The sequence below is a fragment of the Pseudoliparis swirei genome, chromosome 17, assembly GCF_029220125.1.
Source record: "Pseudoliparis swirei isolate HS2019 ecotype Mariana Trench chromosome 17, NWPU_hadal_v1, whole genome shotgun sequence".
Taxonomy (NCBI): Eukaryota; Metazoa; Chordata; class Actinopteri; order Perciformes; family Liparidae; genus Pseudoliparis; species Pseudoliparis swirei.
Genome location: NC_079404.1, coordinates 4760003 through 4778773, shown reverse-complemented (window position 1 = coordinate 4778773; position 18771 = coordinate 4760003). Strand labels below are relative to the sequence as shown.

General features: G+C 44.3%; 1 protein-coding gene across 6 annotated transcripts in view; it reads right to left on the bottom strand.

Annotated features, from left to right (window-relative positions):
* Positions 1-17448, bottom strand: part of birc6 (baculoviral IAP repeat containing 6) — a 102844-nt gene extending 85396 nt beyond the window's left edge. For 4 of the 6 annotated variants that reach the window (XM_056435670.1, XM_056435669.1, XM_056435671.1 and 1 more), the window contains exons 1-13: positions 17038-17447; positions 13990-14171; positions 11154-11291; positions 9259-9452; positions 7479-7590; positions 5959-6041; positions 5653-5878; positions 5367-5536; positions 4357-4415; positions 2571-4241; positions 1263-1412; positions 953-1178; positions 42-202 (exon numbers count right to left, since the gene is read on the bottom strand). In XM_056435670.1, the coding sequence (XP_056291645.1) occupies positions 42-202; positions 953-1178; positions 1263-1412; positions 2571-4241; positions 4357-4415; positions 5367-5536; positions 5653-5878; positions 5959-6041; positions 7479-7590; positions 9259-9452; positions 11154-11291; positions 13990-14171; positions 17038-17248 (3583 nt within the window). In that variant the 5' untranslated portion in view covers positions 17249-17447. Of the gene's footprint in view, positions 1-41; positions 203-952; positions 1179-1262; positions 1413-2570; positions 4242-4356; positions 4416-5366; positions 5537-5652; positions 5879-5958; positions 6042-7478; positions 7591-9258; positions 9453-11153; positions 11292-13989; positions 14172-17037 lie in introns of all 6 variants that reach the window. The other 2 variants (XM_056435665.1, XM_056435668.1) reach the window with 1 other exon arrangement.
* Positions 17449-18771: the final 1323 nt, after the last annotated feature.

The following is an 18771-nucleotide window of genomic DNA, read 5'->3' as shown; positions in this document are numbered from 1 at the left end:
ATGTACAGATATCAAAAGGTTTCAAAATGGTGTCTCCTCACCGCTGACTTTGACCAGCCCGGGCGCTTTGTTCTTCAGTAAGGTGACCTGGATCTGAGGAATGTTGACGATGTTGGCGTTCAGGAGAAACTTGAAGTCCACGTGGCCCACCATGCAGGCCTTGGGCAGCACGAGCTCAAACACATGCTCGTCCCAGCTGGAGCTGCAAAGACACGACGGGTCACTGCCTGCTCAGAAGCTCGACTAAAACACTGTAGATGAGGAGGAGGAGGCCTCCACGTCTTCTAATCAGGCACGGTTTAGGGCCAACGATTTTACTTGGATGCCCAACACTTATGAAAGTGAAAAGTTTTCATGTTAGGAAAAGATTTCTAATGAAATAATGGACATTTGTGGGAAAAAAATGAATTGCTCTATTGTCATATATTATTATACCAACCCAGATAAAACTAGAATGGGCCCTCGGTAGAGCGCATACCTTCGCATATCACAAGATTGGGCATTGAATTATGAACATTTTGGCATTAGTTGCATGCCAATTGGATAAAAATTGACCGTGCTTTGGTAAAAAGAAGATTTTGACCTTTTCATGACCTTGACCTTGGACCCGATTGATCCCAACATCTAATCAAATGGTCCCCGGATAATAACCAATCATCCCACCAAATTTCATGCAATTTGGTTTAAAGCTTTTTTTGTTATGCAAGGAACACGCATACAAATAAATAAATAAATAAATACACGGCGATCAACACAAAACCTTCCACATTTTCAATACGAAGGTAATCATGGCACAAGATGAAGATCTCTTTAAATTACTTGTTGCTGCTAGCGAGAAAGCCCCCCATGAAGACAGAGCCCAAAAATGACTGCACTGTCAGCATTGAAGAGATGAACTGTACGGCGTCAGACATTATTATGTGTTCCGATAACAGAATTACGACCAGCTTACCCATCACTCTGAAGCTTCCAGGTCCGGGTGTGTTGGGCCGCGTCTCCGTGGTGCTGCTGGTGAAGGTGCTGTGGGTGGCGGCGCTGCTGCTGCTCTTGCTGCACCTCCACCCAGCACGGCGGCACTGTGGCCGAGAAGCGGGGGGTCAACGTCTCAAAGCGCGTCAGCTCCACGAGTGACATCAAGCTCTCCGGGGTCAGCGGTTGGTCCACCAGGAGGTCCACGACTGCACAAAGGACATCAGAATCAGGCCGGACCGCTGACCGCGTCTGGTTCACCACGACAGCGTGTGGTCCCAGAGGGAGTTTACCTGTGATCCCAGGGCTAGAGGGGTTGGACGAGGGCTTGGCCCCCTCAAGCAACAGTTCAGCCCCTTTAGAAAGGGGGCCATCAATAAACATGTCTCCGTCATCCATGTCGTCGCACACGCCTCCAATTTGAAGGAAATGAAGTTCTCCACCTTCAGGGAAGGGAAAGGACGAAATGAATACATACACATTTGTTGACTTCTATTTCAATGCTAACCGCAGTAGATTTATTTTTAAAGTACATTTACTCATCTACCTTTTAGCTTCGTCTTTTTAATTTTTTTTCATCCAAGTGCTAAATGCTAATCGAATCAAATCAGAGCCAGATCAGTTTGCACTTCTTAAAGTACAGCCAAATAATTAGAGTAATAGATATCATGGTGATTTGATGGTTTAGTAAATTGCTTTTGCGAATCAATAATTGTGGTAAAGACAAAATGTAATAATTCTTCCCACAAACCCATTGAACTATAAATAAAGTTGGTTTTTTTTGCAACTGAGAAATTAACTGGGAGGAACATTTTACAGCTGACAAACATACATACATACACATACATACATACACACACACACACACAAACTCGTTTCAAAAACATTTTGACAGTTCGTAAATACACTTTGACATCATGAACATTTGGCATACACACAAGCTAAAATCATCCAATATATTGGCCATTCGTTTTGGTCCATTTTGGAGAATTCATACCCCCCCAAAAAATATTTTTGAGGAATAACACTGGTGATAGTTTAGAGTTTTAATGTGGCTAAGAATTACCATAAAAAGTCAATAAACTTGGCTGTAAAATGTTATGTGTATCAAAGTCCTCTGTGCCAGAGCTCGATTGTTCACCACAAAACCCTAAAAAAAAACCTAAAGAACCACACCGACATTCACACTCATTGTCGGCGCAGCTACAGGAGCAATTTGGGGTTAAGCGTCGCAAGGATACGTCAACCTGGGCCAGCGGCGCCGGGGATCAAACCGACACTCAGTTCCCCACGATCCATCATAAGAAATTATTGACTTGATTTTTTTTTTACGTCCAGGGGAATCCCAAAAACGGACGGATTATTGACAATAAGAAATATATAATAAAACACCAGCCCTGTCCTTAAAATGAATCTTTTAAAATGGAGACTATAAGAGAGACCATCACAAGTGTGTCCATGTAACTGCGTCATTCGAACACCTGAACAATCCATCGAGTACAATAAAAATGCAATAATTATAATAATTAATGTTGTTGAATGTTAAAGCCAGCCCATTCATCCCAGTTAACAGCGCTGTGGTCAAGGACGTAAACACTCACCTTTGGTACAGGCACAAAGACGGTCAGTCCCAGAGCAATAGGTAACCGAGACAAAGGGGTCGGTCTCGTCTGCGGACCCGTCCTTCTTAGGCGGCTCCACCTTGGCCAAGACCTCCAACGTGGACAGGTCCAGTATCATAATGTACCCGGCCCGCGTGGTCACCACCAGGTGACCCAGGCCTGTAACCTCGACTCTCTTGCACTCTTTGTGGCTCAAGCCTGAGGTGGACGGACCGGTGACGGTCGCGCTGCTGGTTGTGGCCGCTCCGCATGCAGTGCCGGTTCCAGAGCCAGCCGGGCCCGTTCCAAACCTAGATGAGCTTTTTTTAGACCCAGAGGAGTGCGCCTCCTCGGGAGCCTCTTCGCTGTCGTCCTCCCTGCCGTCGAGCACATCTGGAGGAAGCAATATAAGAGAGGTGATGGCATCGCAAGGGTCCCAGATCTGCTGCACTTTGACCGGTTCCTCGTCCAAGGTGACAATACGGGTGGAGTAGTTGAGTTTGTACAGTGCAAGATAGCCTCCACTCCCACCACTCGGGGATCTCTGCTGCTGCTGCTGCTGCTGCTGGTGGTGGTGGTCTCCCGGGGGCAGAATGAGGGGTGTCTGGGGCAGCGAGCCCCCCGAGTGGTGGCCTTCCACCCCATTGGCCACCGAGTGGAGGAGGTCTCCTTTGCGCTGGCTGCAGAGCGCAGAGTGCAGGCGGTTGAGATTGTTGAGCGCCTCCACTTGGTTCGTCGCGCTCAGAGATTCGGCGCCGCACGGCTGCAGGCCGACCAGGAGGTGCACGCCGTCCCAGCACGGCGTGATGGAGTCCACGTAGAGGTTCTCCTCCTCCAGCTGTTTCGGCAGCCTCAAGCACTGCACCAGCGCTCCCGGTCGGGGCGGGGTGGAAGCGGTCGCCGCGGCCAGCGTACTCCATTTGTCCGTGTGTCCGTCTAACCCTGCCAGATTAGTCGCTGCGTCGGTAAACTGCTGGATGTAAGTGATGGGAGGATCCTGAAGAAGAAGCTGCTCGTGCGTGTCAAACTCCATCTCTATGATTTGTGGCACTGTGAAGCCCTCCTCGTGGAGCCCCTTGCTCATCAGGTTGTTCATTTGAGCAAACACCTGTCCCGAGGACTTGTCATCCACCTCTCTGATACTGTACAGCAGCAGCACGGGTATAGTCCTGCGAACAGCCGGCAGGAAAGAGGGACTTGGTGGTTGGGAACCTATCAGGTTAGAGAAGACCTGCTCCTGGGCTGCAGTCTGGGCGTTGCAGGTATCTATCTCCATGGGGCCCTGGTCCTGTAGAGGCCCAGGATGAAGGAAGGGCTGCGGCCCCTGTGTCCTGAGGGGACCATCTGTGGTCCTGCGTGATTTAGCTGGGGTTGTGGGTGGGGGTCCAGCCATGGGGGTGCCTGACGCCGAGCGGTAGCTGAGCAGCCCTCCGGCCAGCAGACAGGGGAAGGGAATGTTATGCTGGTCGGCGATCTTATCCTTTGCTCTGGTCTGGCTGTGGGCCTTGGCTTGATTTAGTGAGGGGTTGGCTCCCAACTCCTCCAGGTCCTTGACCGTGTCCTCCAGCACACTGGCCACCACCTCCCACTGGAGCCTCTCTGGCTGCTGGAGAACACTCAACGACGTCACCCCGAGGCTCACGTCCATGCCTTCCCACCGGGAATGCTGGCCTGGAGCAGAGGTAAGAGGAGAGGGCTGAGGTTTCAGATATTAGTCATCCAAATACCAACAAGAGCACCACCAGCCCTGAGAAATGACAAACAGTGAACATTCAAGTCTTCTTACCCGTTACTGACTCCGATCGGGAATGCTCATTACTGTCCGAGTCCTCCAACTGGTCATCACTGGAAAAGAAGAAGTGGTTAGAAAAAACATGACCAACATGATAAAACACAATTGGGAACTGTGACTTCCTCACACACGATTTATATAGAGAAGGAAGGAGTGGCTGTGTTACAGTTTGTGGCCACTTTTATTAGGAAAGTTTAAGATGCTACAGAGGAGTTTCTCACTAACCACTTGAGGCAAGAGAGGAGGGGCAGACAGCGGATGGGTTAGAGATTGAACACATACTTCGGAGTTTTGAAGCTCACATTTGGCCCTTAATCACATTTGTGCATAGAAATTCTTTGCACACGCAAAAATTACCGGTACATTCCTGGCATGTGGGCATCAGCCCAAGATGAGAGAGGCATGCAGGTCAAATATATTGTAATTTGGAGTTTGGCCATTAATGTTTACAATTATTGCAATGTTATAATTTCATCAAATTTCTGTTAAGAGATGAAAGTGAGCGGAGCGATTTACTCGTGTAGTGCACTACTTATCAACAAGTGCAACTTTTCTGCCTGGACACATGATGTATGGATAATTTTCGTATTTCTCTCTGACTGCTGGTATTACTCCGTCACGTTCCAGAATCTCGTGATGAAAGGTCTCAGAACTATCCTCATCTGGCAGAGGGGCTAGAGGCCAGTTCGCTTTCCACGTCTCCAGCAAAGTGCCTGAAATATTTGTCAACTGCTCCTCGACTGATGAGGTTGAGTCGTCTGCTCCGGTTCGATGTGTGTCGCGCTGCTCTTCCCAGCTCATCACACACGTTTGGATCTTCGTAAAAGCTCAGCGCTTAAGTGACGACTCTCGAGCAACGACGAAACTAACTTTAGCCTGTGAGGTTTCCACGGAGGAAACGTCCTTCACTGCTGTACGCCATGGTTTCAGCCTCAAGGACTTTCCGTGTGTGTGTGTGTGCATTTACTTGGATGAATCAGTGGGTGTGTAGGGGTGTGTTTCACCTGTCTCCCTCTAGTTTGGGCAGGTCGGAGTGCGAGGACGACTCCTCGAGCCAGGCCAGCGTCGGTCTCCCAGACTCAGCCAGCGCCTGATGGCTCTGCTCGCCGTCGCACAGAATCAGCTGCCTCAGGATGGCCGGGTCGTACGGATTGATGTCAAACTTCAAGTGCACCTGTTCAACACACAATCACACACACTCTGGGTTCAACACCAACACATACGGTCTGACAGCAACACCTTTGAAAGTGGATCAAAAGACTGATGATGCAGTTTTCTGCCGTCTCTGACCCTCATCATTTTGGAGACGTCCCAGATGCAGATCTTGCCCCTTTTAGTGGCGGCAGCCAGAAACTGCGGGCAGCTGCCGAAGCCATAGCAGGCGATCTTGTCCGAACTGTCGTGACTGTTGGGACAGTGGGCGGGGCTGGTGGCCAGTGTCACCGACAGCGGCACGTTCTGCGTGTGCTCGCCCTTCACAAACGGACAATTGGGAGAATGCCTCTCGTGTTCGGACCTGCGGACAGCGGAGAAGTGTTGGTCATCAATGGCACGTTATCGTCGATTGATTAATGCACAATTAATGATCGTACTCACCAGGGCTCATCTGTCGGTTCCCAACAGACCAGACACACGCTGCAGGTGAAACACATGGCTCGGTCGTCCCCTGTCGATGCGGGCTGTGCGTAGACGGGGTAAATGATTCCGTTATTGAAAATTATAATCATCTGGGCCGAGGTGGCGGAGAGTGCACGACGTGCGTCTCTCCAGATTCTGTGAATTATTTGTCTATTTGTTTCAAGTCTGCTCACTGAAAACAGTCTTGCATACATGTCGTGTCGTTCAGCCTGTTTTATCTGCACTCTTCTGATTAGTCAGCGATAGGAGGGGACCAACCCAGAAATGCTCGCAGCTTGTGTCAAGAACAAAAGTCAGGGAAAGAGAGGCGGGGTAAGGGCTAAACTAAAACTAACTCATCACTGGTTGTCTCGACCCAGCATTTTGGTCACCATTCACTGGTGAACGAACTGGATGAGCTGCCAGGGCAGATAATCACTCATGAAAGGATTATGGATTTTTGAGGAAACCTCGCCCAAACGTGATGTGCCTGCATCCTCCGGACGGATAGAACAGCAGATGTCTCCAGTAGGTGGGAAACTTTGCATTGAAAACAAAGCCCGGTGTGTGGACACTGCTAACATCAAAAACTGCAAACTCAGAATACTTCATGGCTCAGTGTAGACTTTTCTTCTCAGAGAGTTCACGATTGTTGTGACTGCAGCATTTCTCCCCCGAATGCTATTGCTTAGTTTGCAATAAAAGAACTGCAGGCTGCCACCAGCAATTGACAGACTGCGCATCTGGAGGCGGCCTTTATTGTTGTGGGTGACTTCAACCACTTCAACCTGAAGACTGTACTCCCGAAATTCCACCAGCATGTCTCCTGCCCCACGAGAAGAAAACTAGTTTCCACCAACACGGCTGAGTTATACAAAGCCATTGTTCTCTCCCACTTAGGGCACTGAGCACTTTTTATAGAAATGTTACCATTTTACTTCCGTCTGTCCTTGTAAAAGAGTAAGATAATTATAAACTGGAAGTGTCAGCTCCATACAGCAGGGGCAGAGTTGCAGCAAAGAGTAGCAGAATCAGCACAAGTGATGCCTGCCCTCCTCCCCTCTGGGAGGCTCTACAGGACTCAATTTTACAGGACCAGCAGGCTCCGAAACAGCTGTTTCCCCTCAGCTCTTACCTTAAAAATGACAATATACATACATACATACATATGTATATTGCTGTACTTTTTGCATGTTGTCGTTTGTTCCAGGACAAGGGCCACAACATTGGATCTAACCTAATGGGTGTTGCTGAAGGCGACATTAACATATATTGTTCCTTTGCACAGACACTGATGACTCTTACTGTAGCGTTAGGTTGTTGGCACAACACCAAAGCACATTAATTTTAACAAGAGCAGTCTCCATAGTTACTCTAACTGAATAATGTCCCAGTGACCTGAAATACCAACAAGCTCTACAGTGCAGGCAAATAGCCCTTTGACTGCATGCCAATAGAGAACTGAGTATCTGTCTCTTCTGAGTTCTCTCACAGCTTACCTGGTGGTAAAATCCTGCTTGAGCCATTGGATCCGGCTGAGCCCACCTGTAGCCGGCGTGTGGCCACGACGTAAAAGTCTCCCTCCTGTTGGCCTCGCTGTACATCAAAGATCTGGAGAGAGCACTAGATTTTAGAGTCACGCTCATATGGAAAGGCTCACAGTACCCGTTTTGTAGTTGTCAACATGTGAAATATTTGGCATACGTATAACTTTGTCATAGCTCCTACAAGTGCTACTTGATGAGGGAACTTTAAATGCAAGTCCCTGACTGAATATTTGGTGGACAAAGAAATAACGCTCTCCAATTAATAATCAGCACGCACAAATAACTTAGTTTGTTTTCCTGAATTATTTCAACTGTGCACTAAAAGGGTTTGTTATGTGGGTAATGTATATTATGGAATTTTTAGGGGGCTTTGCATTATTAAAGTTTACTACAATCAAAACAGGATTTTTCATAAAACTGTCTATGTAAGGGAACACGTTAGGAGAGCAAAATAAAACTTGAACGTGTTTATTGACGCCAAATAAGAATGAAAATGAGGTATTCATTTGTTTAGTCTGCCCGATAATAAAAGCAGAGTTAAGCTTGTGCACGGGGAATGAAAAAAAGCTTAGATTCCTCGATTCACCATGGCAACGGGTAAACGGGCAGCCCCCATATTAATTTAGTGGAAGTAGATATTAATAAGATATAATATATATATATATATATGGACTGTGCACAATTATCTTTAAAAAAAGAGCCAGCGTCAGATAGAGGAAACGAGTCAATAAGTGAGCACAAATATATTAATTAATAACTATGACACGGTGGTGGAATCGTGTACTAGGCTGTAGTTTACATTATAATTATTAGCTTTAAACTGATGAGTAGAAAACATAGAGGCCAACTGAAAATGACAAATAGTTGAAAATGTAAAAGATATATAGATCAATAGACATGACGACCGTGAGCTCAGTCAGACCCATAATAACCACCCAATAATGTTTTGTGTGATTTAAAACAGTTCAAATACGTCAGATTTTAAAAGTAATCGTAGACTCTGTTGGACCAGGACTGTGAGCGGCACGGCTCGGCGAGAGCTTTGGCGTGGGTCACCTATTTTGATGGAAGCGGTATATAAACCACGACTGTGCACAATAATAAATAGATAGCAATGGCAAAACAACATTTTAAATGTTTCAGTGTTACATTGATATAACGCAGTTTAACAGGCTAAATACGAAGCAAAAAATGCATTTCATTCAAGTGCCTCTTTTTCTATCATGATGTATTTATGCCACCCAATGACGTCGGGAGCAAAGTGCTCACAGTTTCGCAATCAAGTCATTTGTGCAAATAATTTAAACGCACAAATTGGTGATGAATGCTCTTACACCATTAGATTCAGAGAAAGAAAGATGTGTCGTATGCATGAACTTCTGGAACCTAGAGCGAACCTGAGGTTTTTGGGGGCAGTTATCCATTTGTCGAGTAAAAAAAAAATCCAGCCTGGCTTATTGGAACATGTCTATGAGCTGCAAGAGGAACTCCTGTGCAACAACAAACGAGGTGTTATCTCTGTCAACATGTGCGTCCACTTCAGGAAAACAAATGACGCCATGAAGAGAGAAGAGTGGGGCGCTGTTTCAAACTGAAAGACAACCTAGTTGCATTGTGTGGGTAGAACTGATTATCTTGCAGTTTAAATCTACATGTGTCACGGCGATGCTTTAAAAACCACTGACTCCTTGAACCGGATCTTGGAAGGCACATGTATTTGTTCCCCGCTCACCTATCTACAGAGCGCCCGGGGCCCACCCCAAGCTCAGGCCTGGCGCTCGACAAGAGGTAGGAGAGCCGGTCCATGATGGATGAGGCCACGGACAAGGCAGCTACGTTCTGGTTTATCTTCTTCAGCTCATTGACGATGGCATTCGCCACCAGCTTCAGTATGTGGTGGGGAAGATGGAAGGTCACTGTCGCCCACTGAAAGCATGAAGAAGAAGCACAAAGCGAGAGGCGAGGTGAATTTTGGGATGGCTAGATATAAAAGTAGATCAGACAGAGATCCAGCTATACATCAAATTGTCAATTTTCTAAAGCAGACACTGGTACAAGTTCATTTCAGTACATGACGACAAGTTAATGTTCTCATTACAGAGTAATCTCACTGCAAGAAGGAACCAAGTCCCGGTTATTTCTGACATTCATTCATCTACGAAAGCACCGACACCTGATGCTGCCTTCTCCAGAAATTCATTAGTGTATTGATAAAAAAATCAAGTCTAGAAGACAAAAATATAAGATTAATATTTTAATTTTATCACAGTACCATAAAGTTAGAAGCATCATTTTTGTAATAATTTACTGTGAAACCATGATGCTTTACATCACATGTCATTGAGCTGACGCTTTAATCCAAAGTGACTTGCAATCATGATACATTCATACGTAGAACAGCTTCAGGGAGCAATTCAGGATTAAGTGTCTTGCTTAAGGACACATTGACTAGGGCGGGGATTGAACCACCAACCCCCTGATTGAAAGACGGACCTGCTACCCACTGTCGCCCATTGCTTCCAAACATTAAAAATAAAATCGCTCTTCCAGCTCTGATTTCTCATTGATTTCTCAGACAGCTGAGGCCGGACGACCTCTCCATCCACTCCCCGGCAGTGCTCTGCCGCTACTAGTGCACTATAGCTAATTGATTGCGGAAGGCGTCACTCTCTCAGACGAATACAAATTAATTCAAAGTGCTAAAAAATGGGTTGCCAAATCTGGCTGGCCCATCCAAGTGTACTCTCTATGTGGGGAACACCGCCGTTGTTTCTAATTACATGTCATTTACGTTTAAAAAAACAAATACTTGTTGAATTATGTACAGAAACATACTTTTTCTTGAGTAGTTGTGTAGTCTCTGGAAGCGCTTTTGGAGTGTTTTTTTTTCTTTCAAGAATCAACATCAAATATCGATGCCAATCCATCAGAAAAGAGCCAAGTAACGTCTTTCTCAAAGACAGCCAGAATTACACCCAATGAGTTTCGCTCATCGTCAAGGATGCACGGAGTAAGTCCAGGTAGTTAGAGAATGTGGCTATATAATATAATATATCTGGAGTTATTAACAAGAGTTACCTGCTTACATTTAGCCTTACTTGAGGCAAATGAAAGGGAAACTTAGAAACTGTCTCCAGTGAGCGAGAGAGTGAACAAGCGATTCGGAAATACAATAAATAACTATCCACATCTCTCTATTCATTGCATTATTATATATCATTATTATTATATTTTTTCCGTTGAATGGTATATTTGACACTGAACTAGTTCATCTTTATCTCATTGATGAGCATAAAATATCACTATGACCTTGAAATTCTGTCTATCAATGGAAACAAAAGGCCGACATAGCCGTGTATAATCAATGTGATGGTGGCACCGTGTAGTTTTCAGTAAAATCTTGGTTGCTTAGTTACAGAAATACAACAGAGTATGACAATAATAATATTGATAATACTTCAAATTTATTATTATTATTATTATATACTGAAACACTGCTCTCGACTTCCAGGTGTCACAAATAACAAATATGAAAAATCCCTAATATGTTGACATGAGGACAAACAGTAAACCTACAGGATGCAACAATAAAACAAAATCCCCGTTTAAAAAGGATGCCGGACTAACCTTGGCCACTTTGTGACTGGCTGCCGTCTCGTGTGAGGTATTCTTCAGGCCTTCTTTGAGCTGGTTGATAAAGAGTTCATAGCCCTCCGTGTTGGACACATCGATCTTTTCCTGACAGGCTGACAGCATCTGCTGGGCCTGAAAGGACAAACACACACATTAGTTACAGCTATGCCTGGCTTCACCACAACTGAATGGTCACGCGGCTTGTTTTAGCCATATGGAGCACGATAAGTGATCTGTAGCGATAGCCGGCAACAGTTAACGACCTTAACAAACAGTTTGGGAAAAAGATCCTCGAGGTGGGAGGGGGAATAAATATATTCTTGGATGCACTGCGATTCTCTCTCGAATGATTATAATTCGACGTGGAAAAACTCAATAAAATCGGAAATTTCTAACTCAATTCTCAACGTTATGATCGCCTGAAACAATTCTGTGTCTCCGGGCTGTCCGTTCCTTACCGCTGCCCCTGAACGCAACACACGTATGTTCTCAGCTCGAATAAATAGTGGCAGAGTTCTGGTGAGGGCGGCTGAGCTGAACATGGATACAATCTGGCTGGCACCCCCGCCCCCCGACTTAAAGCTACTTCTCCTTCCACCCGACCAGGAGGGAGTGAAGTGAATCACCAAGTAGACTGCAAAAAAATAAGGATTTGGTTTAAAGAGAAGTCTGTATTATTTATTGGTTCATTACGAGCAGCTTGTTATGTCTCATGACTCTGAACATACTGAATTCTCTGTTTTTACTTTGAGGATGCTGCTAGTGACCCAGTTACATTGCAGTTCCCGTTGGTTCTCTTTGTACTGCTGGAAATGTAACCCTCCAGTTCACACATCTCTTCTATTTATTACTAATTTTGGATTAATAAAATACAGTAAGTAAATTCATCTCTTTTTTTCATTGTGAATAATCCCTCCATTTCAGACTTGACATGAATAAGCCCCCTTCTTTTCCTCATAATGGGTGTCACAGCCCTCGTTCTTTTCAAACTAAAACGTGTAATGCGTGTTCATTGTGTGTCACTGCGGAGAGCTTTAGATTTAGGAAAGTGCTCAACTCAAATGAACAGCAAGTTGAAGTTTAATCATTGAAGGTAAATTCACTCTCATTTTTAATTATTAGACATGAAAAGCAGTTCAGCTGCCAGCTAAGAGATGAAAGCAGATGATATGTCCAGTGTTCCCACCCCCCAACGACTTTTTCCAGCAGCAGTGCTGAACTGCACCAGCTTATTTTTCTGCTGCTAGAATATATATATATACACACGTTTATACATATATATATATATATATAGCGTGTCCACCGACAGGAGCCTTGGTTATTTACAATGCAAATAATGTCAACATTACATGGGCGACTGGTCTGTCTTTCAATCCCCGCCCTCGTCGGCGTGTCCTTGAGCAAGACATTTAACCCTGCATTGTTCCCTGTAGCTGCGTCTACGGTGTGTGTACGCAACATGATCGTCAGTCACTCTGGATAAAAGTGTCAGCTAAATTAAATATAATGTACATTAATTAACCCTGAAGTTCATCCAATATTTGCGCCTGACGTTTCGACCACTGGCCCACCCCAACATGGGCAGATATTTTGATAGTTGATCGTTATAACATGATGGTGTTCTGTGTGTGCAAGTTACTATAGCGTGGAATTATATTTTTGCATAATAGTTTCGTGGTCCTGTCCAAAAGACACAGTTGGCGCCCCCTTTGCTCTATAACAGGGGTCACTAACAGGCCGACCCAGACACCGTTGTCTTTGGACCGAAAACCCATCGATAATTGAAAATGATCAGAATCCTGACAAATGTATTGACTAATCGACAGAGAGGAGAACTGAGCTGAAACAAATGGTTTAGTAACCACAGAAACTTCCTGCGCACACATTACTCTCTTCAGATGACCAGAATATAATATCTTGGCTCTTTTGATTGACATCGCTTTTACGCCCAAACAAACAGAATTTAAAGCTGCAGGACAATTCAGTTTCTAAAATTAAGTAGTTATGAGTCACTTTTTCAAAAGCTTCGTGTTATGCTTTTTCTTTTTTTAAATCCAGCCATTATTTTACTTGAAATAAGAGAATAAAATGGATTATTATTAGAGTGTGTATCATTACTGTAATAAATTGTAATAATAAATATTGTTTATTCAATCGTTCTTTATTTAACTTGACAGTCAGTTGATGACTACAAACAGACGTTAATACAACTGTTGGCTACTTCAATACATATGGCACAAAATCATATCGCTCAAAGTTCACATTATTGTGATGTTCCGGAGCTTTGAATAAGGAAATTCCCTCCAAGGGACCTTACTGCATTTGAGTTGAATCCCCCTGCTCTATACGTCACTCTCTACGTTTACAGATATTAAACTAGAGTGGGTGAGTGTAAAAGTAATGCGAGGGAGAATTTGAACCTGCGGAACGTTTTAACCATATACTCAGATTGAGCAGTATATTCCATGAAACAAAATGTCAATACATCTATTGAGATTCTTGCAGAATCAGTAACTTCTTTTAAATCACTTCTTAAAACCCATTTTTATAGAACAGCTATTAAGTGATTTAGTCTTTTTATGCAGAACTTTGGTTCCCCTAATTTAGTTTATTTATTTTAAATTTTTTATTTCATTTCAATATATACTTTTAAATGTAATATTGGTTTCTTGCTATTCCACTTGTTTTGCTTTGACTCTGTGGAGCACTTTGTAGACATTGTTTTTAAAAGGTGCTATATAAATAAAGTTAGTATTATTTTTTAGGTAAATGTCAGGTGACAACAACCATCTCCGGAAGGATCTTCCTGGCGTCTCTGTCGTTTCCTTACCTCTGTGACCGGCAGCTCCAGCTGAACCATATCCTCGGGCTTGGCCACTGGAGGCTGGAGGGCCGTGTCCAGGAGCAGGATGCCGTTCAAGTCCTTCCTGCATCCCACTGCATAGTCGTTCACAAAAAGAACCTTGTCCACTGCTGGAAAGTACTGACACCTGACTCGACCACCGGGTTTAGCTGTGACAGGAACAAAGGACAGCAGACGGTGTCAGAAGAAAGAAGGCCCCAAGTTACAACCTGAGAAAGCTCATTTTTCTACATCACTTTAATTTGGTACTTTTCTCTCAAGACAATAAATAGTGATTAAATCACACAAATTGTAAATTAAATTTTAAAAAACACCCACAGCTTCCTCATCTGTGGTTTTTTAGCTTTACCACACGCCAGCATCAACATTTAACAATGCATTGTTTAAAATGAAAAAAAGCTGGAGGTGTTGGAGCTACAGACTATCAAACGGAACGAAAGAACGCATCCGAATAGTTGAATCTGTGCAAAACTCGTTTTAAAAAGCAACTTTCTGTCAAGAGACTTTCTTCAAGGCAAGAACACTCAAGTGAGTGAATGCTGCAGCACAAAATGAACAAGGAAATCATTTTATTAGCCGTATTGCAGATAACATTTGTAGTTCAAAATCAAGGAAATTGAAGTCCTGGGTACGACGGCCTCCAAGTTAAAGACACAGTGACAATAGATACTTCAACAATCAAGAAGTCAGGTTTGGAATATTCTGAAAATAAAAAAAGCATTTAATGAGTCACGTGTCTCTTATTCCACATAACACATACTCAAGGACAACAACAACATGGTCATCATTTCAAACCAAACCTTTACCAGTTCCGTCAGTACCCACTCTGAAGAAGCTCTTCATGATCAGCGTGGGAGAAACTGAATTACTATCTTATCCTATCATTTTCTTATACGGTTAGTGGCAATAACTTGTCACCGAACAGATAGAAGAATTATTTAATGAAGCAGATTTCTGTCCTGACATTTACAAAAAAATGGCAACAGCAAAAATGTAGTAACACTGAACCAAAGTATTGCATGTCTGCTACAATACAGTAACTTGTGCTCATCACTGGGGTGATACTGTATGGGAGGCTATTCAAGTAATGCCTTCAGTTAATTAACAATTAACACTGTAAATGCGCAACAGTACAGCCAGACTGCCCCTGTCTGGCTCTCACTCGTGTCCTTTTCCCCCTTCTCAATACCACAGATAAGAAAATGTACATGGTATAACTTCTTTTACCATGATACCGGTAAAACATTCCAACCTTAAAAAAATCTGGTTTCATGCTCTGTATTTGGAACTATGTTATATTGTCCATGTAAAATAAAATAAATTCTAATTAAAATAAAATAAATTCTAATTAAAATATGACAACAATCCATCCAGAGAAGGTTCAACTGGACTAAACGTCCCATCAATCCCAAATGACACCGAGGGCGACACAACGCCCACCCTGGCTTGAGAACCGAGAGCCTCTACTGAAAATGAACTGACATGAAAGTAAAGTCAACAAAAGGTCCTACAGCTCAGAGTAGCTGCAAGGGTTTGTATAGAGTCACTTTTATGTACACTGAACATACACAGCTTCCACTGGAGAAATATGTTATTAAACCTGGACAGGAAGCCAGGTAATCACAAGGCCGCCAATAGAAACCGACATGGGTCTGACTGCACGACCGTGCTACTCGACATGCAGCATAAGTGTTGTCGAAGAAAGTTTGATATGGTGAAGGTGGTTGTTTGCTGTTTATTTGCTGAAGAAATAATGTGTATTATTATTTTAATTACGAGTATGCTTATCGCCTTAACGTCCAACTTTACCAAAAAGGCTTCAACTTAAAAGTCATCTGAAAGGGGCTCCAATTGGCTGTCAAACACAAAGCAGCAGTTCCATAATAGTACATTTTATCTATCTCTATATATATATATACACACACATATTCTGTTTCCTGAAACAACCTTATGATGGGAGAGCTATGGAATTTTTAAAAATAATGTTTTGCCTTCCTTTAGTTTGAAATATGAATTTGGATCACTGATTAAAATTAGGATTAACGGTTAAAAAAAAAACTGGCATTCATCTGCAGATTAGCACCATTTAGGCATTTAGGATGTAAACAAATGCTACCATCACAACCCTGTCTATAGACACCTCTCTCGTTCAGTGTGAAAACAGAACTCTCGACATGATGATGATGTGTAAACAAAGCAGCGGGCAGCCAGCAGCGTTGCAGTGAGTGTGGAGCACAGCTTGGGGGACTCGTTGGGAACATGGGATGCGATGCCCCGTCAGTCATTACACACGGCTGGACTCTGCGATGGCAGACATGCACCACGACAAGTGTTCGGCTGGTTGTTTGTCTGGATTAGATTTTTCAAAAAGAGCCCAGACAGCCAGTCTGGCCCGCAGTCCACCGACGCTGCAGCACCGAGCCAGTCCCCTTCCAGCATCTCGCCGATGCTTTCTAATGGTTGACAGTGTGCACACGGCCGGCTGTGAAGTTAAGCAGCTAAAGTGCCGCTCGATAGCTTTGTGGCTATCGCCGTTATTCACATTTACACACCGCGCCACCTTTAGCTAGACAACAGCAGCCGTGCTACTTTAGATGCCAAAGATATTCATCGTAATTCTAATTACATATCGCGACTGGCTCCGAGAATGACAGAAGCTGACAGGAAATATGTACCGGCTAACTAGCGCTGTGCTAAGTTGCCCGGCTAGCTACAAGCCGGGCTGAGAGAGGCGCGTAGTAAACAGTAGCAAACACCAGCGTTCAGGCAGCAGTAGTTTAGGTTTGCCTCCTAACAGATTGACGTCTGGAGACCGCGAACAAGCCGAAGAGACTGAACGAATCCTGTAAATCATAAATACTCCAACTGACGTTAGGCCCAAAGACAACGGCTGAGGTACAGCTAGCGTTAGTTAGCCTGCCGATGTTGCATCTCATGTTCAACGCGAGTGTCTGTTGACAACCCGAGGTTGCTTTCCGCTGGCGTCAGGGCATGACGGAGGGCTGCGGGACTTACCGTGCAATGCCGACGCCTGGAGAATGGCCCCCGAAGTGCCGTCGATTACTTTGATACTGCCGCGACTCGTAACGGCCAAGATAGTGTTGAGGGCCGGGTGGTAGGAAAGGCTTCGCAGGCCCTCCTCGTCGCAACGCAGGCAACCGTCTCTCAGCACGACCCAGTCTGAAGGGGTGGACGAGCCGGAGCCCGGCGAGGCCGCGGCCGCCATCTTTCCTTATTTGTTCCCCTTCCCTTGCTTCTGGGGTTTGTAAGGATTAAATGATACACGTAATACCGCTTATTCTAAGAGACGAACTCCGAACTATCATTCCTCTGCCACTGCTGACTCCTTCTGCGGCTTCTTCTCCTCCGCCCTTTACCGCAGCGGTGGCTATTCACCATCAGCGCCGAGGAACTCCAGGCTAGGCTTTCTGTCAGTGACACGATAGGTAAGCGGAGCTAGCGTATCTTCCGGCCACTTCCCGCGAGAACACCAAGTGCAAACGAGAACAAAGGGTGGAATAATTAACTGACCATCGAAATAATAATAAAAAGATCTGCAACAAACAGTAGAAGTAACAATGGTGATAATCTCTAGTCTACGGTGCCCTGCAGTGGATACACAATTGATGCAGTCTAGTTATATTTACTTATATATTAGTATTACCACACATATTTCTTCATATTTTTAGCCTCAAATATGAAGCTTATGTATTTTACTTAATTGATTTATATTGTAAAGTGTTCCCGTTTTATGTCCTTATACTAGAACTGCAATTTACAATATTGGCATATTTTTTTATATTTATCTATGACGTTTTAATTTGTAATTTGTATCTAAAATCAAATTATACAACCAGTGAACATTTCAACAGCACGAAGGACCGCAGATCCCATAACCCTTCTCGCTACCACCGACAGAAACCCTTTCAGTCACTACTGTTTTATGCAGATACTGTGAAATGATCACAAAGGCTGTATATGTTCTCCATCGATGTACATTGTAACTAGTTCATCAACCCAAATAAATATGAAAAACTAATGTTTTCCTTTTGAGTTCTGATGTTTCCTCAAAAGAGAGCACAGTTATTGCTGAATCAGGTTCACCTGGTCCAGCCCCTATAGGCTGATAGGCTGCTGGGGGATGTTTTAGGATACACTGAGCACCTCTCTCCTCTTCTCTCTCTACTTATGGATGAATTTTCATCTCTCCATCACACATTATTAACTCTACTTCCTCCCCGGAGTCTTTGTGACTTCACATCTCATAGGGTCCATTGGACCTGGCTGGGTCTGATGCCACGCCCACTCCTCCTCTCCACCTCCATCTGCCTGATGGATTGTGGAGGTCTGAATCGTGGTCCATGCCTACTACCAACTATTCAAACAATATGTCATACTCATTGAATGTGTTGTGAATCTGTAACACTGTTCCTTCTGTACAAATGACATATATTGCATCTGTCCATCCTGGAGAGGAATCCTCCTCCGTTGCTCTCCTGAAGGGTTCTTCACTTAAGAGTTATTTTCTATTTCTTGGGAGTTTTTCCTCATCCGATGTGAGGTCCTGGGAGAGGGATGTTGTATGACTATGATCCAGATTGCCACCATCCTTGAAACAGAAGGGGAAAGAGAGGAAGGGGGGGGGGGGGAGTGCATCAGCAGGGCCACGCGACAGAGGCCAGACCAATGAGGTCGGCCTCTGAGGCAGGAGGCACAGGGAAGGAGGCGGGGCCATTGGGAAGGAGGCCA